This window comes from Dasypus novemcinctus, chromosome 16, assembly GCF_030445035.2.
Source record: "Dasypus novemcinctus isolate mDasNov1 chromosome 16, mDasNov1.1.hap2, whole genome shotgun sequence".
Classification (NCBI taxonomy): domain Eukaryota; kingdom Metazoa; phylum Chordata; class Mammalia; order Cingulata; family Dasypodidae; genus Dasypus; species Dasypus novemcinctus.
Genome location: NC_080688.1, coordinates 39,586,686 through 39,611,890, shown reverse-complemented (window position 1 = coordinate 39,611,890; position 25,205 = coordinate 39,586,686). Strand labels below are relative to the sequence as shown.

Below are 25,205 nucleotides of genomic sequence, written 5' to 3'. Positions count from 1 at the left end.
TTTTTTTTTTTTTTTACATATAAACAAACAGTTGTACTATGTGCCATAAAGCATGCTATAGAGAGGGCTAAATTGTGTTTGGTAATGTGAAAGGAGAGATTCTCTACAGTTGAAAAACGAGAACAGTGTTGTGATAGCAAGTGGCAGGGACACTAGAGTTGTGGCTGAAGAAGCATCTCATTCTAAGTTGCTGTTTCCAGGAACTTCAACTTTAGACATGGCTTCTACAGGGTCCTCAAAGAGGAAATGAACAATCAACCAAGCTTTCTGCTTTTCAAAAAAAAATCAATTGAGAGTGTGTTAAGCATTGAAAAAAATGTTAATGCATCTGCATAGTGATTTTTTTCTTTACTGATAAAAGTCAGCACTAAATGTCATCTTTTGCTCACATAAATCTCTGGCCCTTCTCAGGCACTATTATCTCCCATCAGTTTATCACCACACACAAAATGGCACATCATCTAGGACTTGAACCCCAGAGAGCACTGCTTTCAGGCAAAGTTTGAAATTATAGGTCCTGGGTGGCAGTTAAAGGCTGGTTGGTCCCACAGGGGTTCTTTAAGAAAGCAGAGGTCTTGGAGTGTCATCCATCTACTTACACCAAGGAATCTATAATGTCAAGCTTGACTTGCCGAATAATAAACACAGTACTGTCATGGAGAACCGAGTCCCAGATGATGGGACCTAGGAGAAAAAAGTTCCTGATGGAATAGATTTGCTCTGCTGAAGGCAATGTACCAATTTTACCTTTTGAACACTGGGCCATCTATCTCTGGTGCAGCCTTTTCCCAGAAAAGAAAACAGCACTATGCACATGATTAAGATGGTGTTTTCAGTAGCTTTCAGATACTTTCAATTGATCTTTTTTTCAAGCATATTAAAAAATAGGTACAAAGCCAAGTCTTCCATATTTTAAAGGGAATAGATAGATAGCTGAACCTCAAGTTTTGTTAAACATCCTTTTTTACTCTATTTTACTTTAGAAATAGTAAAGCCCTTGAAAACAGTAACTTGGTGTGGAAGTGCTGCTTGAGCCACAAGTGTCATGCCAGTCCCACATACTACAATCCCAACGCTGCCCTTTGCCTTTTCACCTGTGCAGAATCTCTATCACACTGCCAGACAGAATTTGATCTTCTCTAAACACCTGCTTTGGTAACACTTTTATCCTTCTGGCCTTGGTAAGAGTCAAAATTGAGAGAGTTTCTGCAAAAGGAATGGGGGGATTGGCTCATGCATGTCCCATCCATCCCTAAAGAAAGGGCTCCTGCAATGACCTAGAAGGCGCAGGAGGATGGGCAGACTAAATGCCATAATTAGATGGAGATGGAGGTCAAATCTTGTCTGTGTCACAGGAAAACACTGGTGGTAGTTTGGCAGCCAAGAAAGCAACTTGATTTTGGCACTTGTCAGGGGAACCGCTACAAAGAAGCCAATCATCTGAACTGTCATTACACTGCTCAAGTGCCTAGCTCTCCTCTCTGCCGCTGCTACCTCCCTGGTCCCCTGTGTGACAGAGTTTCAACCTGACCTTTCCTTTCTCCATCCAGCTATGAAGCTGCTCCCTCAGCTGCAGAAACCTCCCAGGCAGGAAATAAATGCTTGACCCAGCTCCCCAAATCTTGTGCAGAGCTCTCCTGACTCAATGCGAAAGCAGAGTCAAACACACCACCATTTCTTTCACTTTTCCCCCTTCTTTTCCTGGGGGTGGGGGATGGGGTGCCTAAATGCCACAACCTCTGTAAATACCATGCTGCAGTATGATTTTACATTCACAAGTGAGAAATTTCAAAACAACAACCCAAATTACAGCTTTGTAATAGGAGTACGAAGTATTCGGACCACATGAATATGACATTTTTACCTGGAAACAGGCTCTAATAATTTTTCACTACATAATATGTCCAAAAGAACATTAAAGTGCTAGATGATCAAAGTTTTGGGCCAAACTTCGCAGGTGTCACTTTAAAATCAGTCATCTTGTGATGGTAAAATCTCACATACAATAAAGCATTTAAATAGGTTTGGCATTAAAAAAACTATTAAAAATACTTTTGTTCCAATCTGCAATGAGCCTACTTAGATGGTTACCTGAAATACAGATGCCACATGAAATGTAATTTGTAATTGTGTAAGTATCTAATTTTCTTACCTGGCTCCATCAAACCTTGTTCAGGTGGTGCTTCCCCTTCTGGTTCGATTTCTGGTTCAATAAGACCTTCTGGAACAGGAGGGAGGGGGCCACTAGATGATTTTACAGATGCACCTGAGTACACTGCTTTTGCAGCTTCCCCAGAGAGCACAGGTTTGACCTTCTCCAGGGATGCAGAGTTTCCCCATGACTCATCCTGCCCAGTATTGTCGGGGACTAGAGCAGTGGTCTCCATTGCAAGGTGCAGAGAATTTTCAGAGCCTACTGCTTGGGTAGAGCCCTCTGAATGCAAGGATTGTGCAGGCACCTCGTGCAGACTTTTCAAAGAGGTGCTAGAGAGCAGAACTTGTGCTTCTGCCTCCAAATGTACTGAGGACACGTGTTTTGCATTCTCCTCCAACTGTGCAACTTCTACAGAATTTGCAGACATGCCTGAGGCTGTCTCATTTACTACATGTTTTGGACTAACTGGTGGTGACTGCTCATTTCCTTTAAGACAAGCAACTTGATCAGTAAAAGGGATAACTATTTGTTCTGGTATTTGCTCGATATAAGTAACTCCTTCAGTCACAAGCTCATCATTATATACAGATGATATATGAATGGTGGTTGTAACATCAAAGTCAGCCTGCAAAGGGACCTCAGGAGCTTGATCATTAGCAGGAGGTTCTTGTTCATCCTGCAAGGGGAAGGAGGAAGCCTTTGATGGTTCAGCCTCATTGTCTTTAGGTTTAGAACCTAAATCTACATGGACAGATGATTGGCTCAGAACCTGCATTGCTACCACCTCTCCAGAACACACAAGAGGAAGGGGCACCACAGCATCTTCAGCAGCCTCTGAGCTCAGCACCTCCTCAGGTAAAGTAGGCATACTTGTTGCCACATCCACCATTAAAACGTCAGATTGATCAGAATGAACAGATGATAAGTTACCTAACATCTGGGCAGCAAACTGAGCTGGGTCAGCTGGGACATAGGCAAACTCTGGTGAGACAGCTGGTGGAGATGGCGATGAGGGTGGGGTAGTGACCTTTGGGGTGGATGATTTGGAAGCAGGACCACGAACTGCTCCACCTGTCTCCTCAAGCTGTGGGAGCTCAGCGTGGACTGATGGAAACTGGGTAGTTTTGTTGCTAAATAGTGGTCCAGCTATATTGTCCTCCTCTGTGTCTGTAGATTTTTCCTTCCGTGTAGGTTCTTGGGAAACTACAGATGTTCCTTCTGGTTCTTTTGCACATTCTGGTTTCTTCTCATGTGTCATTCCTTCTGACCATTTCTCCACTAAAAATAATAGCCAGATAAGTTAATCAGCTTATATTCTCCAAAGAAAAATCTTAAAGCAACAATAGGTTGAACATTCAAATGTCAAGACATATAAATACAAGAGAGCTTGGCTTTATTTTTTAATATCTGTGAGTTAGGGTGTGTATTGAAACTTTCTTGTTCTTCTCCACTCAGAAAGACCCTCATTTGATTCCCTTACAAATAAGTAGCTTTAAACAGCAGACTGGCAAAAATAATCATCAGGAAACACCCAGGCCCTATCGGGGGCAAAAAAGGTGGAGTGGGGAGATCTTAACTCTGCCTCAAAATAAGGAAGCTGAAAACCTCCATGGTAAAAGGTGATCCAGACTTCCACACAAAACTGAGGAAAGAATGAAAAAGAGAAGGAAAGAGATTTCAAATTGGTCAGTCATCTAATCTTGAGCTAATGTAATAATTTATTATTGAAATAGATGCTGTCATTAATAAAAGCATTCCTCAATTTAGGAAAATGGGTATCTAAATTTTAAGCTAATTAACTGGTAAAAGGATCACTATGAAATTTTTATACATTAGGACACATCCTATATTTTAATGTAAAATGGTAGCACCTGCTGGCGAGATGTGATAATGCAGCCAAAGTTGTACTGGCCCAGGCAAGAGGAGGAGAAAGTGATCTCTACATCCCCGAGTGTGGACACAAGGAATCCTTAGGCATGAGGAAAATTCCCAAGGCTTGAAAGATCAAGGCAGGTGATGACAAAGAAACACCTAAAGCTGGAATACTCCTGTAAAATCATTTTCTGGACTCAGCATTCTGCTTGTCACCTACACATCTGTCTCATCACCATATTGTTACTCATGTAAAGTTTTCACATCTGCTTACTAAGGATTTTTTCCTGGGGGAAGCATTTCTCTCATGGCATTATGAAATTTGTTGGGGAAATAGAATTTCCTTAACAAGAATGTGTTTGATTCAAGTCAAAACTGAAGAGCTATTTTCATAGGTTCAGCTGCTTCCCAAAGAACAGTATCCTGGAGTGTCTCCATCTAGAGTGGCTGCTGAATCCTTTTAAACTCAAGTAAGGGATCTAATTCTGGGTCATATCAAATGAATATCAAAGTTGTAAAAAGACAGAAAAGTCACATTTACTCTTACCTCCCTCTGCTTAAAACAATAACCTCATTTTCCTAACCATGCACCTACCTCTTCAGGACTTCTCACCCAGTTTTTAACAAAGCCCTTTCAACCATCCAGTACATTTACTGAGAGCTTGTGCTATGTGTAAGCCACTGTTACTAGGCACTGTTGATGATATAAAGTTACTAAGACATGACCTCATATAGCTTACAGTTCGGTAGAGGGGATAAAACAGATGCAGAAATATTATAGGTACAAGGTTTACATACATAATGGTATTAACAAAGACCTATGGGAGTTCAAAGGAGGGCAAGAATTCTAGCTGGAAGAATAAGGGAAGGTTTTATTTATTTAAATAAATCAGACCTTGAAAGGTACTCTTGCTTAGGATGTAGAAAGCCACCAAAAAATTATTGCTCTGGTAACAGGTAAAAGCCAGATAAACCACAGAAATCATAACTTTTCTTGACCCCATCAGAGAGCTGGGGTCACAAGGCAACCAAGTAACCTGATTTACAAAGAGAAACCAACCTCTCCAAGGACAGAAGGGCACCAAACCATCTCATCTGTGGTAGAGCACAGGCAGAAGACGCTGCCACCATATCAGCTGGGATAAGAAGGCATCGGCCCCAAATTTCCCATAATATGGGCTAGGGTATTAGTCCAGAATCGCCTAGGGCCCCAGACCCAAGGAGACTGGAGATTCCCCACTTGCCCTTTTTAAAGTGTCTCCCTTACAGGTTTATAATACTTAAAATTATATCTAAGAGATTAAACCTCAGCTTAATTAACATTTCTCTTTCCAGAAATCCCCTACTGAAATGCAAACATTCTAGAGAGGTAAAAAGCACTGTAATTATGAATTATTAACAATTAGGGAATTTAAGATACTTTCTTCCCTGCAACTTTTTCATAGTAAAAAAGTATATGAGAAAACCTGGATTTCAGTCCTGGCTCTTTAATGGCTGCATGATGTTAAGTCAACCGTTCTGAGCTTCGGCCACCTCATCTGTAAAATGGGGATTATGATTCTGACTTCATAGAGTTTTTGTGGAGATTAAATGAAATAATGTATCTGAAAGTTGTCTATAAACTGTAATGCACATATAAATGAGGAAGGAATAAATTGACATCTATTAAAAAGGGATGCAGAACAGAGAAGCTTTGAAAATTTGATAAAATTATAAACCTCTATCTTCAGTTCAGCCTTGCTTAAATTAACTTGGCTATTAACTAAACTGGGTGGTAAAAATGCAGGATTTTTCCTTTATTATATATATTCTTTTCCTTTGTTATATATATTCTTTTTCTTTTTAATTTTTTTAGAAGGTACCAGGGATTGAACCAGGACCTAGTACATATGAAGCAGGTGCTCAACCACTGAGCTACACCCACTCCCCATATATATATATATACACTCTTGAATAGATATATTTCATAATTCAACAAAATTGAGACTAGATGCCTTCAGCTTTAATAGCAGGAAACAAGTGTTTTTGAAAATGCAAAGCACTATAGATTTTCTGTTTTGCTTTGTTTAGAATACCTAAGAGAATGTTAACAAATACATATATATTAGTTATCACAACTATAATTAAAATCTATATCGAGTCCTCTGATACCTGTTATTAAGAAGAGTGAAGAAAGAGGTGGATTTGGCTCAACTGATAGAGCGTCTGTCCACCATATAGGAGATCCAGGGTTCAGACACAGGGCCTCCTGACCCGTGTGGTGAGCTGGCCCACGCGCAGTGCTTATGCGCGTAACAAGTACTGTGCCACAAGGGTGTCCCCTGCATAGGGGAGCCCCATGCGCAAGGAGGGTGCCCTGCAAGGAGAGCTGCCCCATGCAAAAAAAGTGCAGCCTGCCCAGGAGTAGGGTCACACACAGGGAGCTGACGCGGCAAGATGACACAACAAAAAGAGACAAATTCCCGGTGCCGCTGACAAGAACGCAAGCAGACACAGAAGAACACACAGTGAATGCACACAGAGAGCAGACAATGGCGGGGGGCGGGGGAGAAGGGAGAGAAATAAATTTAAAAAAAATCTTTTAAAAAAAAAAGTAAAGAGCTTTTCTCTTATGTTTAGTAAATAGTTCTGTTTTAGTAATTCCAAAGATTTTTAAATAATATTTTGTTGTAGAAAACTATTTCTTAAAGTTATAAACTAGATTTGCTATAGGTTAATCTTATCAGCTTTATGACTATAAACCCACTCTGACTTCAGTAATCTGGTTCTATTTAAACAAACCAAAAAACACTGCACATTCTTAGAATTAGAAACATGACTAATTCCTCCTTGTAAAATGTTACTTTTTCAGTATAATACGGTGACTAACATTAATTTTAAAATTCATTGAAGAATCTTGATTTTCCTTGGAACTGATAAAATCAAGAGGTAAGTTCCAATTAAACAGTATTTCTCTGAATAGAAAGAACTGATGTGGAGATGTGGGGTGCTGTAAATCCTCCTGGAGCCTTAATTCCACAGCTGAACAGTTCAGGAGTTGGCCAAAGACCCAAGGGGAATTTTTATGCACTTTGACAGTCCTTCCCTTCAAATGCTTTCTTTCTGGTGTCCCCCAAATCCCAGCCACACTGGCAGTCCCAAACTCTCCTTGTCTGTTCCCTCTGCCCAGAGAAATTTCCACTCTCTTCTCAGGCTCTATTTCCTAGCACCAGGATTTAAAAATGCCCTCGGGGAGAAAGCCAGGATGAATATAGGACTCTCTTGCTTGGAATCCCTCCTCCCCAAAATTCAGGCATTATGCTTTTTAAAAATATATTTCTCCAGCCTTTATAGTTGTATAATCTCTTGCAGGAGATTAAGTTTGATACCAGCTACTCCGTCATGGTTAAAACAAGTCTCCATTGAATTTCACCTAGGACATTGCCTTAGTTTGGCTGCCAACACAAAGTACCCAGAAATGGGTTGGCTTTTATAATGGGGATTTTATTTAGGGTAAAAGCTTAAAATTTTCAAGCTGTGAAATGTCCAAATCAAGGCATTAACAGACATGCTTTCTCACCAAATCAGCTACTGGTGATCCTGGGATCCTGCCACTTGGCAAAGATGGTGGCTCATCTCTGCCGAGACCCTTACCTTCCCCTCCAGAATCTACCGTATCCTGGAGTTTACCTGTGGGCAAACATGCATATAGGGCTTGTCTCTTTCCAGGCGTCTCAATCTCGGCAGCTCCGCTTTCTACCCAAATGCAGCTGTGGGCTATCAGGGATATGGCTCATCTCTTTAGCCTTAAGCTGCTCTGTGGGCCCAGCCTCGTGGGGGCTTTGCGCTTAAGCTTTGGCTGCTATCCTCAAGTCCTCTCTCACATGGCAAGGTCAAAATGGTAAAGCATCCTTTTCCTGTGTCTCCTTCTCTGTGTCTCCATTTATATAAGACCCAGCAAGAGGGCAGAGACTCAACCTGAGTCACGCCTCACTGACATAGTCCAGTCAAAAGGATCTCACACCCATAGGAATGGATTAGGTTCAAAAACAATCTTTTTCTTTTTGGGATTCATAAAAGAGCTTCAAACTGTCACACAAAGTATCTGACATTACTAGGAACTTATTTGTAAAGGAAATAATGAATTGAACTTTAAAGGCAGTGGTATTTGAAATGTAGAAAGGGGAGAGAAAGGAACCCCTGGAGAAAGAATCAACATAAGTCAAAATCAACTGACTTGAAATTACTATTTTAGGAGATGAAAAATAGTCTTGGAGTGTCTGACACATAAAGTAAAAGGGTCCTTAACCAGGGGTCCACTGACCCCCAAGGGGTCCTTGGAAAGATTTCAGGGGGTCCATGAGCTTGAATTGAAAATCCCAAAAAAAACATTATTCTTATGGGGACATGTTGGTGTGTGTGTAATACATTTATTAAATAATACATACTATAGTGTGCATTTAGTATGATTTTTATTTTGATGTAGCATGTTCTGAGTGCAGTGGATAAATGCCTGCAAAAAGGTTGGTAAGGATGGCAGAGATGGTTTTATGATGCCGTGAGAAAACTCAAATTTCTAAATGTTAGCTGAAAATGAACAGATGTTGAACCGAGTTTGGTCATCAGGTAATGAAATTATGGGAAAGTTGTAAAACATAATTTTGAATAATCCTATAATTTAAGTTAAAAACATGCCAATGTTGAGTGTCATAAAACTATCTGCTGCTATATTCTGAGAAGGGGTTTGCAGTATTCACCTGACTGGCACAGGGGTCTGTGGAACAAAAAAGGTTAAGAATCCGTGGTCTAGGAGTATATAAAGTGGGAGACATGACTGCAAAGGTATGTTTGCAAACCAAAGGAAAGTTTTGCATGCCATGCTTACAGAAGGATCAGAATTTACATATTTTGACTTAAACATGCTGAAAATGAGAACTTTACTTTCTCTGATTTCATCTTGCATTAAAATGCTCATTTCTGCCCAATGGTAGAATGTACTTGAATGTATCTGTTAAAAATATCTGTCCCTTCTACTTTAAAAAGTGATTACTTACTTAATCTTTTGATATCTCACTCATTTATCAAAGGTTCTCCCCCTCCTTAAGAGTGAATCTGGGTGCTGAGTAAGCTTTGCTCTGATCCATCTGGCCCTGTCTGCTGGCTCTCAATGACCTCTGGGAGAGGCATGACTGACCTTGCTGGATTCAATACACAAGTGTTTCCACTTTGTGGAAAATGTGACCTATTTACTATCTCACTCATGGACTAGCAAATCCCATTCCTAATTTAGTCCTTTTTAGAATCTAAGGCCTGGCTGCCATTTAAAAAAATTTACTGCCAGTTTGGACATTTTTCCCTACAGCCCCCTACCAGGGTAGGGTGTTCACTTCCTCTTTCCCCATCCTGATAACAGGGTGAACTTGCTAGTCAGCACTCTCACTGGGACAACCATGTGGACCTACTACAAGCCACACACAGGCCACGGGAATATTATCTCAGGCATATCTGAGAATTCTCCATTATTTCTAATCAATTGCTTCAATTCAATTCTTTCATTCAACACAAACATTTATTGAATGACAGATACTTGACACATACACTATAGGTGCTGAATATGGCTATGTCACACTAAATGCAGTGCTATGCTAACCACACAGCTTCTCTGGAAGGCAGTCATTCTTCTGACCAGTACCCAGGAAAGCAAAAAACAAGTCTTCTGCTCAGATTTTAGGGAATTCCAATCAGATTATGCCTACTTTCCTTACTCAAAGTTTCAATCTCAGCTAGCACATTTAAAGGACCTACCGATACCCCAGCCCCACAAACCCACTGCAGATAAGTACTTTCCATTTCCCTTCCCTTGCCAGCAGGAACTGACCTTCTATCTTATCCTCCCTTTCCTCCTGATTTTGGTTGTTTGACTCAAATGCAGAACCCAGCTTTGTACATTCCAAGAAAATCTCTCCTGAAGCCATTGTGGAGATGGGTAAACACTACTGGTCCTAGAGTAAAGTCTGTCAAAAATGGGACTCTTTCTAGGAAAAAAAGCCAAAATTAAGTGTTCAAATCAAACAAATGGTATGTGCAGGGATATCTTCATGCTTTTCATGTACATAGGCAACTTTGGTAGAGGCTACTAGGCAGGAGATTAACCAATTTGGGAATACCTTTGTAGGATATAGCATCCTCACTGAGGTTTCTTGTGAAACAAGTATCTTTCATACTTGTATCTGATATCTGGGAGATGAGAGGGGACCAATGCACTAGGGATAGCAGTTGGCTCTTGACTGCATCACCAAATTCTAATACCTGGTAAATGTCTTTCAGATGCGCCAGCATCATACTATAGGGACTGACAGACCAGAGTAAGTGTCAGCTAACTTAGTCCTCTAAGAATGGTTCATGTTCTCATCTCATTAGTCATTGAAAGCCTGGGAGAGTTCCAATCCTTGGGACCAACAGGGAATGTAAAGCATTATAGGTATTGTACCCATATAAGGGAAATTCTGTTTGGAGGGAGGAGAAGAAGCTACTTATTTGTACTGAGAGGAACTGAACAACCATGCAGCCAGATTTACCTATAGCTCCCACAGGAACAGCAGTTGGGGAATTAAACCAGTCAGAAGATAGGAGGATGTCATGTAGGGAGGAAATGCTCTACCAAAAGGAAATCTTTTGGTGCCTATCTATCCCCAGATAGTCACTTTTTAGCCCAGAGTGATGCTTTTCCTAAATGTAGGTGGCCTGATGCTGTCTCTGATAGGATCTAAATGCAAGAATACTGTTTATATCTTTTAAGAAATCATGTGGGATGACAAAGGCAAATGAACCACACTGATATCAAACAATGACATTGAACTCTCTATTTTTCTGGTCATGTTACCTTCTCACATCCCCAGTAAACCGAATAATGCTCATTTCTACTCTATTGCCTAAAGAGCCAGTACCAGTCAATCTGTTTCTGCAGCCAACTGTGAGCTTGCTCTCAGGATTATCTAGGTAGCTTTAGTTATTAGCAGAAAAAGCAGCAGCATCTCATATCACTTGCTTCCACCAAAAGAATGACTGCTTGATTAACTCAATCTGTTAACTCTGAACCCTGAGATTCAAAGTCATCAACCTAGCTTGGCCAAAATTCACATTAGTCTTCTTGTTAAACTAGATGATGTATAACTACTTCATCATTAAAATATCCTCAAAGGCTACCAGTTAGTTACATTCTACCATAAAGATTCACTGACTTTTATCACCATTCTCAAACACCCTTTCAAGCACAGCTCCTGGTATAGAGGGCACAAGAGCAAAGACCACAATAACTTGAATGCCTGGGAAACCAGACTCGCGGGGGAGGCATGGGGTGGAGGATGTGTTGATGTTCTTATACTTGTCTGCATATCCTGCTGGTGGCAAGCAAGTCCCAGACCTGTTTTCCATGGTGAGCTGAGAAATGGCATCAGGATCCTGTGGGAAAGCAGCCAGACTAGCCCCCAAAATGTTCCTGAATCTCCCTAAACAATGCTAATTCATTCTTCTGACCCTTCAAATGCTGGTCCTTACTACTCAATCTTGCTGTTTTGGGAGTCTGTTTGGGATTCCACTGCAGACCCAAATCCTTGTGATTTTTACATTTTCCTAAGTCTCACCTCTGATTTCTCCCTACCTTGGCAGTGTTATCTATTAACAGTGCCAAAGTGGCCGAGTATAAAAATGGTGGGCAACTCATTGAATCCTATCTTTTCCTTCTCTATGATCATTCCAAAATGTTGGTGGTAAACATAATAAAATTTATTTCCCAAACTGACCAAGAGTCACCATTTCCTCTCCTCCTCCATAAAATTCTGAGAAAATCTTCTTTCTGGCCATTATTTTAGACATGCATGACTGTCCCTAGACCCTTACTTATAGTATATTTTCCACATTTTCAATCTATAACTTGAGTCTTTTCTTACTTCTCCCATCCTTTTTCGTTGCTCCTCTGTCAACTGAGTTTCATGCTGTCCTATTCACATACTCTTAAAAACATAACTTTCTTCTAAGCAAACAGGTAGCACTATATCAGTCTGAGATATGGTAGAGGAGACTACTTTCTATGAAAACCAATCTCTTCACTAGATAGAATGGCTCTTGGAGCATAAAGCAATGTTCAGAAACCACCTAATTAACCTACTGCCCTCCACTCTCCTCAAGCCATCAACGAGCTAAAAAAAAAAAAAAAGTCTCCCAAGAAAATATTTACACAATTTTCCTAAGAAACGTATGCTATTATATCTGAGTCTTTATTCAAGTTCACTGTTCTTTAAACACCCAGAGTGTACTAGAAAGGTTTTATATACATACTATTCTAGGTTTTCATGTATGTTCCTTGTACCAAATGGTTTGCAAAGGATAAACTTTGCCTCCTAAATGTCAGAGCCCAAATTTTTAAAAAACGGTTTAATAGAAATAAGGCATGTGTGATTTAACAGAATCACTCATTTAAAACAGATTTAAATGAAATGATTTACACAAAATGTTTGTAGGCATCATTCTTACGTTTGAACATATACTAGTAATGATGCGATAATTTATAAGGAGTAATATTAAAACATATTACACTATTGTGGCTCTTACCTTTAATCTGATGAAACTGTTTAACCAGATCTTTTATATCCAAGGAATTGTTTCCTGAGGGAATAAATGCAGGAAATCAAATACAAATACATGAAATTTCCAATTAAAAAAATTTTTTTTCAAAGCAACAATTATATAATCTAAAGCAGTAACAAACCTTCTCTAAACAAAATAAGTTCTTTAAAATAAACTGCGGCAAACTGGGTGATGTTTGGTGGATTGGTTTTGAGAATAGCTCTGCTCACTCCTTCAAGCAGAGTCTTGAGGCCATAGGGTACGACGAGTCTGGGTTTTGAAGAAATCATTTTGGCAGGATGTCTGTAATTTCAACTATAACAAAGAAAAACAAGACCTTATAAATAGCATATTAATTTTCTGATATTTCTTATTAGCTAACTATAATCTCTAAGAACAAACCTATCCTATTAAAATTATTAACTTTGTTATAATTTGTAGATATTTATTCTAGGAAATGAACTAATTCTTGATGGTAGTTAAAACAAACAAAAAACACTACTAATAGCTTACTGTGTTCAGAGGAGCAATTTAGAAATCCAGGGTAAAAGCCCTGCCAGACACTCCAGGATGATACCAAAAAAAAAAAAAAAAAAAAAAGCAACCAAAATCAATTTCTTTACAATACAATGAACTATCTTGTACAGAAACATTGAAATAAAGATGAATTAAGCAAATGTCTTTTTCCTCATTTTAAAAAACATTCTTAGACCTAGACACATTGCACAACTTCAAATATACATTTTTTAGCTTTAAATTTAATTTTGCTTTTAAATTTAAAGTAGGTTTAAGTTATTTGTGTACTATTATCACATCCACGGCCATATGCACCTCTTTCTTCTTTGCTCATATCCTCCCTTAACCCTACCCTATTTTTCCCTGCCTCCTTCATCTCCTGCCTTTACGGCTTTTAAGTGGTACCAAGATAATTATCTAGTCTAACCCGTAGTTCCCAGAGTTGCAGAGGTTGCCATTCTAAACTGTGCTTGTGTCTGTGGGTGTTGTATGCTGTCATTCAAAAAATGAATTTTTTTAAAGAAAGCTTTTAAATATAAAGAGCAAAATTTAAATACAATTTTAAGGAAATTATTTCAGTGGTAAGGGAAATGCTGTTAGGAAACAATAGGATAAAGTTACAGGTTAAGTTAGCACCCCAATACAAGTCCTAGGTCCTTCAGTTTAAGACAGATGGGTACCAAATTAGTCTCTGAGCTACCAAGTAACTATCACAAAATAGGAAACAGTTGGTTAAATGATTCAGGTTTCCTGAGGTTAAAAAAAAAAACAAAAAAAAACAGTTGCTTAGGGAGAATCACAGCTATTCTAGACACTGAGACCCAGGAGAATTTTCTCTCATGAGTCCTCATAGAGAGAATGATGTTGTGTTACAATGAACCGTGCCTTCAACAAAATCCCTTCAGTAAAGAGAGTAATGAGTTTCATGGGGCTAGTGACAGTTTAGTTACAGCAATTATACAAGGGGCCAACCTCCAGTAAAAAGCAACTGTGTCACAGCAAAATGCCCAATCTTTAAAAGTACATTTCATCTTCCCAAAGGTCAGGAAAAAAATCTGTGTTGGCCAATGCAAACCCTTTGAGAATTTAATCGTTCAAAGTGTATCCAGTCCCTTAATGAAAACTTACTATTCCAGGGAAGCATTTTTGAATTAAATCATCTTTTGAAAACTAGTAGCTAAAAAAACAAACAAACAAAAAAAAAAAATAAAACAACTAGTAGCTCTCACGCTTCTGCAAATGGCTTACCAGTAGCCATGATGGAGCCAACAAAAGTCACTCTTCTGTATGTTGTTAGCATTTGGTGCTACCAGCTGTGGGGAGAGTGGCCAGTCCTTGATTCCCTAGGTCCTAATTGTTCTCAACTGTTGCAATAACCCACCAGCTTCCCTACCCCAGACTTTGGGAATGTGGGTGGTCATTTAGTGCCCCAAGACAAGGGTGCTGGACGTCCTACAACGCAGCCCCAAAGAACTGTACTACCCATGCTGAGAGATACTGTGACACTCAATATACTACATCAACGGGTAAAATACAAGTTCAGACATTGAGGAGTGTTTGGAAGTAACAGCTTAACAATCTCGCCAAATTTCCTTTAAGGAAAAACGGAAAATTTACCTCCGCAAAACACCAAAACAAAACCCCAAAACATGCAGTAAACTTCCATTTTCCCACTACTATAGGATAACATTTCAGCAAGACAGACGTTGACTTCTTCTGAGGATGCGAGTGTCACAAAACGTAAACGGTACACAGCTCCCTAAGCTAGGTTTGTGGGCCCCCTGGTGTGTGACTGTTTTGCCGTTCTGTTAGCTTTGTTGAGTGGGAAGGGCCGTGAAATGTGGGAGCGTGGGGCGTCGCCAACGTGGCGTCGACTTGCTCAGGAGGGGCAGCCAGCCAAGCCGCCAAAGCCCGAGGCCACACTGGCGTTGGTCGTCCTGTCGCCGCAGGCCTACCACTCAGGCACGATCCACCTCCCCTAGCCGCGCAAGACGCCCCAGGGGCATAACTGCCTTCGGTGGCGAAGGCTGAGCTTTTCCTCCAGACTCGCCCCCACCTTTTCCTTTCCGGCTACGCTCGAAAGAACTTCCTCTTTGCCCCCTTGCCGGCGGCTCCTAGAGGAGACGGCAAGCCTGGTGGGGCTTTTTATATCACCTTCTACGTCAGGTCGTGCGTCACAAAGCCCCGCCCTCTCGCTGAAGAACTGGACGGCCGCGGAAAAGGGTGGGGCCTTGGCGGCGCGAGCGAATGGGAAGCCGAAAGGGACAAAGGCAAGTACTCCGCAGTGGGAGAACAGCGCTTCGCCTTTTCTGACAGAATGCGAACCGGCATAGGGAAACCGGAAACCTGTTAATCTCTTGGATCACATAACACAGAATAATTTCTGCCACAGTGCACACAAAAAATACTAGTGTAAACAGAACGAATAATTTTTATCCAACACAGCACTCTCCCTCTTGAGGAACTCTCCTGTGGAATAAGAACCCCGCCTTAATCCTGAAGCCTCCGGTTTTTTCGTGACTGGGACGCGGCCACGCCTCAGGCGCCGGCTGCCGCTGAGCACCTCCGGGGCGCCCCAGTCCTCCCGCCGCAATCTTACGGTCAGCAACAGGCTGCACATCCACGTGTGTGTGCATCCTCCACGCACACCACTAAATCAGACGTTAAAGAGCGTCATCAAGGCATACATCTGACTAGCAAACTAGAGTGTTTTTAATAAAACAAAAGCTTTCGGAGCACTTCGCTCTACTGCACATCTCTATGCTAGAGGCATTTTGTGGGCAAGTCATTCAACCATTTCGTGCAGTTTAGGAAGGAAGAAATGCTCTTTTGGATAGATCTGCCGATGGTATATTTTTCTGGCCATCACTGTCTCCAGGCCCGCTTTGGTAGTGTAAATGAAACTGACACGAGGCTGTCATGATTTCTGATAGTTTGGTTTATAATGCATTTAACTCTCCACTGTGGAATGAAACAGCTACTACAACCCTGCATGCAAACACCGGCAGTGTTGTGGATGTACAGCCACCATGGTGTCTTTTGGAACTGGACACATTTATGGTTGCACGGCATGACTAACCTTGGTGGGTGATCTTGAACACCTATTGTTACTGTGCAGAATACCTGTAAGTCAGAGGGCAAGCTTTTACTCCTTTCTCAGTGATCTTCTGTGATCATTTTGTCCGAGTCACTCTGAAATGTAAATTTGTTAGTGAAACCATTTGGTGGAAATTTTTCAACCCTTGCCCATTTGCTGCTACGGTTTCTTGAACACAATAATTTGAAGTGGCTTTACAAATTTCTTGTCCTTGGGTCCATCTTCTGTTCAGACATTTGTGATCTTAACTAAAATTCAAATTTACTTTGTTCTCCACAGCTCCCTACTCCCATGTACTAAATCCACACCCTATAGAAACCCAAACCTCTAAGGACTCTCTCATCTCCTCTCTCACCACTTGGTTTCTACTTGAATTTCCAGAGACTTGGCCCTCCACACACCAGCTGATTCTCACCTATTTGCTTAGGTCCAGGGTCTGCAGCGCCCCTCCAGCCATCCTTTTCACCTAACTGATGCTTCTTTTCCTTTAAAGCTAAACTCAGGAATCTCCTACATTAGGAAGCCAATGAGTCAGAAGCATTTCCTCAGTGGCCAATGTATGACTGAGCTTAAATTTGAAAAATAATTCTGCTCGTTTCACTTCTCCCAGATTTACTAAATACTTACCTAAAGGTAACAGGCCTTAGGGCAGTGTCTCTCTAATCCAGGCCACCTGCATTAGAATCACCCCAGGAATATGTTAAAAATGCTTTCCTGGCTCCTACTTAGAATGAACTCAATCTCTGAGAGTAGGGCTATTCTGTACCACCCCAAAATTTAAGAACCTATGGCCTGTGGTGGAAGAAATTAAGGGTAACCCAAAGGTTTCCCTGAGTTATAAGTGTGTTATTTCTATTTTGTATCCAAATCAAATCAAAAGGAGATAGACGATGATTCTTGCTAGTTTCCACAAGAAAGACAGCTACACTGAAAAAGCGGCACATTACTCATGGAGCCACTTTCCATTCTCTTCCACCCTCGGTCCTCTTTCTGCATTTCCTCATCCTAGTTTCTAAGTCTTCTCCTACTATGTATCTTCTTCGGAGGATTTTGATTTACCCATTTTCTTTTATACATGTGAATATAAAATATACCACCACCATGATTCACAATAATACAAGAAATACCAAATAGTACATCATGCTGCATGAACTTGTATCTTCTTGGTAAAAAATAATTTGAAATGTGCCACCACGATTTGCTTAAGGAAGCAATCAACTTGAAAAGTTTACACAGCAAATGAACGCTGTGTGTGTGTGTATTTTAAAAAACATATGCAGAGCCCTTCAACTTTAGTTGGCAAATATAAAATGCAAGTTCTTTAAATAACTGACATATACAATGTGGCCATAAATATTCTAATTTTCTGTAACATCTAGAAGTTCTAATTCTCTACTCAGAAGACTCTACTCATGAGCTAAAATAAAGATAACCCAAAAAGGTAAAATCTTAAATATATTGACTAGCAAGATGCATATTACATTATTACTATTAGACCATGCTAAGTGAGCCAAATTATTTTAAAAAGTGTTCAGAATACATAAAAATATACTAGAGATTTCTCTCAGCATAGGCACAATCTAATACAAAAATATATTTAACACTTAATAAACCAGAAGATCCATTTAAGAGTCTCCAAAATAGGAATGGGGAAGGAGTGATGACAATGTAAAAAAGAAGCACACATAGATACAAATAGTTCCACTTAAATGATTATTTTCTTCATCAGCAAGGAGTGAACAGTGATTTACACCAAACCAAGTTACTAAGCAGGTAACAGAGAGTTAACAGGTTGGATAAGTCATAGCACACAGGCCAGATAACTTATCAATTATTCAATTAAAAAATTTACTCCAACTTCAGTCAACCTAATGGTATAGTATACTCACACTCACCCTGACGTGAGAATTTCATTCAGAATACTCCACTGTGGGTCTCTTATTTTAGAGTCCTTAGAATCACCATCTACTCCCTCTCCACGGTCGAACCCCCACTTGAACACAGTGTACCACAGAGGCAATTTGCACCAAACCTGAGAGGCTGTTTTTAAACAGACCCATGCTTTGATTTAAAGAAAATCTAATGGACGGGGTTGCAAAGTTGTCTATCAAGTTAAGTGAGCTGAACGCAAACACTGGAAATCCTGAAATATTTATGGAAAAAGGAAAGTTTAAAAAAGCAGTTAATGCAGAAATATATATTTTTAATTTTAAAGTACAGGGTTTTCTGTAACCTTTGAATACTGAGTAATAGTTCAATATTTGAACTGAAAATTCAAGTAATGTGAACGCTGAAGAACTTTATGATTTAGAATGTTCCACAATCATAACTGAAAAGTTTGCCAAAGAGAGAGAAGACAACAAAAATGGCAATAACCTAAATTTTCAAGATTCATGATGTTCTTTCTTTAGCCTAGATGAAACCAGGTATCCAATACTTTTTTATAAACACCAAGTTTTCTTTTCAGAAAGCATCTATTGGCTTCTGGATCTACTCTTTCACTGGACATGGAACAGCAATCTTTTCTCTCTTGCTAGTACCTAAAAGCAACACAATTCACATGTGTGAATTCACATGGAGAAAAAAAGTATCTACTAAAAAGTGTTCAGTAACAGAGATGAAGAAACATGACAATGACTTAGCTAACGTTAATGAGGAGTAATAACTTCTTTCAAAGAAATTATCATTCCTTCAAAATCAGATTAAGTCAGATTAGAACTGCCAACATTCTGGAGGCTTTCCCCATATCTTCTTTTGGAAAAAAATATTAAAATATTAACTTTGAGATTATGCGTCAGCCAAAAGGATATGTAAACAAATGACATTCTAAAACAATACCCTTTAGCTCAATATAAATAAAAATATATCTAATCTTAAGATTGAGTCCAGTTACTCACACAATTATGGCAAATTCTTAAAAGTGACTGAGGTATTTCGAGTCTTCAAAACCACAGGTGTGCAGTACTGGGCATGGAGGTAAGTTAAATAATAAAAATTAGCAACAAGGGGTTAAAAAATTAACAACTTCAAACTCCTTTAAAAATATCTAATAACCTGAGCTTAGGGGAAAATTATTTAAACTTGGCAACACATAGCTAGCAAATCATTCAGCATCGAATATTCTGAAGTAAAAATACCTATGTTCATTCAAGAGTAACCTTTTGAGGTAATTTGGTAAAAGATTTCCGAAAATTGTTAGACAAATTATCAAAAAGAAAGGGAAACTCCTAAAATTTAAGTGTTAAGTATCTAGTTTGCAGATCAGGCTTTCTGAGAAATGAGCAAAAAAAGTTATTCTTTTGGCTGCAAAATTATCTTAATTCCTTCTGTTGCACTGGCTTTCAATGGAAAAAAATATTCATCACTTTGAAACATTTTGTAGACAATGTAGAGATAACTAGTTTTAATGGCAACTTCAGCTGAAGAACATTTGGTTTTTAATAAGGAAAACATGGAATTATACATTATCATCAATTTTGTTTACAATAAAAGAATATTCAGTTGGTGGTCAGGAAATCTGCATTCTATTCATTGTTCCACTGATAATAGAAATAATTAATTGGCTTAAGTCAGCCTTTTTGTGCCTGAGTTTTATTACCTGTAAAATGGGGATAAGAATATCTATGCTACATTATTCACAGGAATATTTTGAGGATAAAGTAAAACACTAGAAAGCACTTTTATTTTTTCAAAACTATATAAATGCTATGTCATGATACTGTAAATAATTGTACAGGTAACTCTTAAACATTTCCCAGTCAGATGTGTGCTTAAGGTAGGTTTTCCTACGAGATCACAGGTTGAATATTTAATTTTATTTTAAAAATAATAAATCACAAAACTAGAATGTTTGAACAAGGTCACTTAACCCTCTCACTAGGTTTTTATTATTATTATTGTTAGTATTATTATTAGTTTTTAGCTGTATGTTTAAAAGAGGAGATTTTTAATATGTCAGCCTAATTGGAAAAATGTGTCTCTGGCACAGGTGGTTTTCAGAAGAAAAGCCGATCTTCACAAGAGCTTTGTCCTCTGCGTTTATTTTAAAGTGCAGAACCTGGGAGGGGAGGGACAGAGCAGGAACTTCGGTTCTGTCACTGAGGAACCAATTCCCTCAGAGAGGCCAGAGCGGCATGGATGCGGACATGCAGTCTGTTTTCAAAGTCGTAGCCAGAGAAATCCTCCTGTAAGACCAAAGAGAAACACTTGGGGAATCTATTAACTAAGTTTTCAGGGCATTACTGTATACACCACACTAAACTTTGTACTTCCCAAAGTAAAATCCCTTACACTTTTAGTAAAGAGCTCACATACACTTAATTTTTCTCATTCACAAAACCTCAAACTTTGTGTTCACTTTTGAAATGTCAATTGAATGTCGATAATGTACTCTTTGAAAAATTTTCCTCATGTTATTCCTGAAGCAGTCTTCTTACTTTGTGCTCAATTTAAGTTACTGATAGAAATTCTTAATTCAAGACCATAATTATGAAATCAAAAGTTATTTTCCCATTGAGACTAGAGTGTTTATAAAATAGGATGAACACATTAATAGGAGTTTCTTATGACTTTGGTAATTTCACTTAAAAATTATGCGTTCTCTGATTGAAATAGTTATAACTTCTTTTCAGAAATATTAATAAGCATGACAGTCCTTTCACAAAAAGTCTTGAAATCTGAGTCAGGTGTACAGAACAGGATAAGAAGGACCACTGGCAACTGGTAGATTCAGTATTTTTACCTTCGCTTGAAGAAGTAGAGTTCTGCCTCTTGCTACAGTCTATGAATGTAAGAAAAACACATTATCTTTTAATATCTGATATATGTAAACAGAAAATGTTATAAAAAGGGGATGTTAATTAAAACAATGCATAGTAGACAGAGGTGAGTCAGTTGCTCATTCAAGTATGACAACTTCTCTTCAACAGAAAGATGTTTATGACTTTACATCAAAGCATTACGTGATAATTTTTCTAGTTTTCACTGTTATTCTATAAAAGGCAACAATCTAAAAGAGTTACCATAGCTATTAAATCTTACTAAACAACTATGAATTAATAATAATCAAATGATTTTATTTGAAATCAGTAAGTTTTATCTCCTTTTGAAGATATTAAATAAGTGAAACCATCAAATTCATTTTTCAAGAAACAGGCCAGTCTTGTTATACTATATAGAAATAGAGAGGTAAAGATAGTATATACACTATAGTATATAAACTATAATATGCATGTGTGTGTACATGTATGTATATGTATATGAATGTATACATTAACAGTAAAAATTTCATTAAAGACTAAAAAATGAAAAATAAAGAATATAGTGACAGGAGTTTATACTCAAATTTGTAAAACCCTCACCTTCTGTTATGGTAAAATTAAGACTTTCAATTGAAAAGACTTCAGTTATCTTTGGCAAGATAGACTAAATATTTAGGATTAGGCTAGAGCTATTTTTTTTTTTTTTTTTACAGAGTTCATATATTGAAAGCTTGGTTGACTTAATTTACTGAAAAATGATAACTTTATAAAGCCAACACTATGTAATTGAGCTTCTAAAAGACGTTACCAAGCAAATTTTAACACTGTTGAAGCCCTATTTAAAAAAAGAAAACTATCCTGTTTTACTAACTTAAATATACATCTTAATCATAAGTGACAACTAACTAAGATTTGTATGGTATCCTAAACTTTTAAAAACAATCACACATTCTCCAAATTTATTCTCACTACAATCTTTATTAAACTGGCAAGGCAGGTATTACTATCCCATTTTACAGATTGTGGAAAAGGTATGTGGTTAAGTAACTTAACCAGTGTCATACACTAAAATATATGGCTGGGCCAGAATCATAACCCAATTCTGTATTTTGAGGAAACCATCACATGGCTTATCATACCAGTTTGAAAAAGGCAATGATTCTCCCTCAAACAAATCACTGCCCAAAAAGTTACTTTCTTAATTTTAACTCCAGAGAAGAACTTCTTCAGGATAGGATGATGGGTTTAGTAGCTTCTTGGACTCCTCTCAAGTGAAATCAAGGAAAACCAAGCAAAGAACGGTATGTTCAGTTGATTTATTTTAAATGAAAGATGCTTTGTCCTTGCTCATTTGCACATTTTTTGCTGATGACAATTTAAAACATATATATAAGGGCTTACCTCTGGTTTATCTAATAGAAGACAGCCAAGTTCATAGCAAGCATACGGCTGAACGTACAAGTTATTCTGACGACACAACTCATCTTTAACAGCTCGATGGAAAAACTGAAAGTAATATAAATGTTACTGGAATTAATTTATTTCCCTACTAAGCTTAAGTCTTATCATAATCTTCAGAGGTGGGAAGGGGACTCCTTTTCTTTCCATATTCTCTATCAGTTTTTTCCTCTTTTCTCATCTTCATTTCTTCCCAGCCATTCCTACCCGTATCTCTGGTCCCCTAGTCCCTCAGTTCTTAGAAGTCCCACGTGCTGACCTGGTGAGCTCCCTTCAGAATATGTTACCTGCCCTTCAGCCCACTGTTCTTCCAGGTGACACACCAGCCTCTGCTGACTTTGTTGTGGCTGAGATTGCATCTCAAAGGCAGAAACTCCCCCCACTCCTCCACCCCTCGTTGTTTTCATATTTAAAGCAGAGAACACACAAGTCAAGAATAATCTCTTGCCATGGGAAGTCTTGTTAAATATGTGATCTCAAATAAGCCATTTAAAGCTGTGTAATAATATTATCTTAAAACATTCTAGAGTAATCAAAGTAACATTAGGAATACTTCCTCAAATAAAACAACCAACCAACCAACCGAACAAAAAATTGAGTTAGAAGAAGGCCTCCACCTATATTTGAAAATAATTGGTAGTCTATGAACATATTATATGATTAAGAACCATCTTAAACCAACAACTTTCCAGGCCTCAACTCCAGTACTCCATCAGTAATCTGTGGTTATAAAGAGGGATGAAAGATGAACATATGCCCTGGCATACTAGTAATTTTTGTGTTTAACTGTGAGGCTTTTCTTTGCTCTCTCAAATTGTTTGCCTGCCCATTTCTTCCTCTCCCCAGCCAAGACGGCCACCTTCGATAAACAGTGCCAGAAAAGAAACCCATGAGTCAAGCAGCATCCTGTTATAAGAATCTGAAACTATATTAAAAACTAGTATTAACCAGTTTCAACTTCTAACACCTGAGAAGATGATGCTAATCAATTTCAACTTCTAACACCTGATGCTAATCAAATAAAGTGGATAAAGTTCGTAATTAGGTGGGAGGTTTGGTTTTGTTTATTGCTTTTTCATTTTTCTTATTCACAACCACATACTACCTAGGTGTGCACAACGTACTTTCTTTGGCCATGATAGCAACATTAACAGTTTTTTACCTGAACAGCATCTTCTGAGTTTCCTAGACATTTGTGGATGGCACCAAGAAGCAAATATTTTAATCCAACAACAGATGAATCATCCACTTCATGGCAAGCTTAAAGGAGAGAGGAGTGAAAACAGCAGGAAGGAAATATGTTCACATAATAGCTTAAATATCATCGTTAGGTAAATATTTCACGATTAACTAACTTATTCAGTTGTGTTTCTGCTCCCTGAAATTCAGGAGGCACCCCTTCTTCATCCCCTAGTGAGTATCCTTAGACAAAGAAAGACAATGTTATCAAACTTCACAGAGCCAAGAAGACTCAAACTGCATCACATTAATTTCAATCAACAGGGAAGAGGCACCTTCCCAAGTCTGCATGAGGTGTTGCATTGTTCTCTGAGAGGGGATCCCATTGATTCCGCCACTTCCAGAAGCTTGCCCTATGCTGTGGAAAATAGACACAGATATTGAAGGATGCTATGGACACTTTCCAAGGAAATGAAAAGGGTGGAGAGTGGAAACACAGTGAAGGAAAGGTAGAAATACATTTATTTCTATGGACCAGTAAAGAAATTGAGATTCTTGATATTCATTAAGATTTTACACACACACTCTTAAGATATGCTCAAAAGTACAGAACACAATACAGAACAAATAATTGGAAGTGGTGGGTAGAGTGTGAGGAGGTTAAATGTGAACATAGAGAAGCAGGAGTTGCCCCCAAAAGTCAGAATTCAAAAGATCACAAGGCAGCAATGCTAAGGAAAGGGCATGGCACCCACTCACTCACTCCTCTCACTCATTCAATATTTACTGAGCATCCACTATGTGCCAGGCAGTTCTAGGTGCTCGGAATACAGCTGTGACCCAAACTGACAAAAGTTCCTACCCTTAAAAGTTTACATGGTGTGTAGGAGATACAATACATAAGATAAATTAGTAAAACATACTAAATAAGTGTAAGTGCTAAGGTAACAAAACCAGGAAGGCGGATAGGAAGGGTATCCAAGAGTTGCAGTGCCAGCCTCACTGAAAAAGCAACATTTAAGTAAAGACCTGAAGGAATGAGTGAAGGAGGCATGTGGAGGTTTGGGGAAACAGTATTTCCCCCAAGAGAAGAGCAGCGAGAACAGCAAGTGCAAAGGCACTGAGGCCAGCAGGAGTATGGCTGGGGCCCAGGGCGCAAGGGGGAAGAGCAGTGAGATGTAATGGAGTTTGGGGGAACAGACTGTAGGGCATTACAGTCTGGGCTTCTACTTTGAATGAGATGTGAGACCATTAGGGGATTCTGGGAAGTGGAGTGACATGATATGATTTAGGCTTTAACAGGATCACTCCAGCTGCTGTGCTGAAAATATGCAGGCACATCTTTAAAATGCAGAAGCAAGAACACAGCAAGCAGCAGAGAGCTATGAATGAAACCACAAGACAAAGATACAAGATGCTAATCAGCTCTACTGATTAGGGGAGTTACAGATCAAGACTGATTAGTTGAACACATCATCTGTGGGCCTGATAGAAAGAGTTTAATAAATACATATGATCCACATCAACAACTATTAGCCTTTTCTGGAACTTACTATTGCTCTAA

The 25,205-nt window shown here is 38.8% G+C and overlaps 2 protein-coding genes across 6 annotated transcripts in view; both read right to left on the bottom strand.

Moving 5' to 3' along the window:
* The window catches only part of CABYR (calcium binding tyrosine phosphorylation regulated), a 46,715-nt gene extending 31,422 nt beyond the window's left edge, over window positions 1-15,293 (bottom strand). For 3 of the 5 annotated variants that reach the window (XM_071208501.1, XM_023590732.3, XM_071208502.1), the window contains exons 1-4: window positions 15,204-15,293; window positions 12,774-12,946; window positions 12,617-12,670; window positions 2,153-3,433 (exon numbers count right to left, since the gene is read on the bottom strand). In XM_071208501.1, the coding sequence (XP_071064602.1) occupies window positions 2,153-3,433; window positions 12,617-12,670; window positions 12,774-12,921 (1,483 nt within the window). In that variant the 5' untranslated portion in view covers window positions 12,922-12,946; window positions 15,204-15,293. Of the gene's footprint in view, window positions 1-2,152; window positions 3,434-12,616; window positions 12,671-12,773; window positions 12,947-14,395; window positions 14,461-14,764; window positions 14,834-15,203 lie in introns of those variants that run through there. The other 2 variants (XM_004465134.5, XM_071208500.1) reach the window with 2 other exon arrangements.
* Window positions 15,294-17,943: 2,650 nt separating this feature from the next.
* Window positions 17,944-25,205, bottom strand: part of TTC39C (tetratricopeptide repeat domain 39C) — a 92,958-nt gene continuing 85,696 nt past the window's right edge. The window contains exons 11-14 of the mRNA XM_058277563.2: window positions 23,625-23,722; window positions 22,406-22,510; window positions 20,986-21,024; window positions 17,944-20,428 (exon numbers count right to left, since the gene is read on the bottom strand). Coding sequence (XP_058133546.1) covers window positions 20,339-20,428; window positions 20,986-21,024; window positions 22,406-22,510; window positions 23,625-23,722 — 332 coding nt within the window. The 3' untranslated portion in view covers window positions 17,944-20,338. The remainder of the gene's footprint in view (window positions 20,429-20,985; window positions 21,025-22,405; window positions 22,511-23,624; window positions 23,723-25,205) is intronic.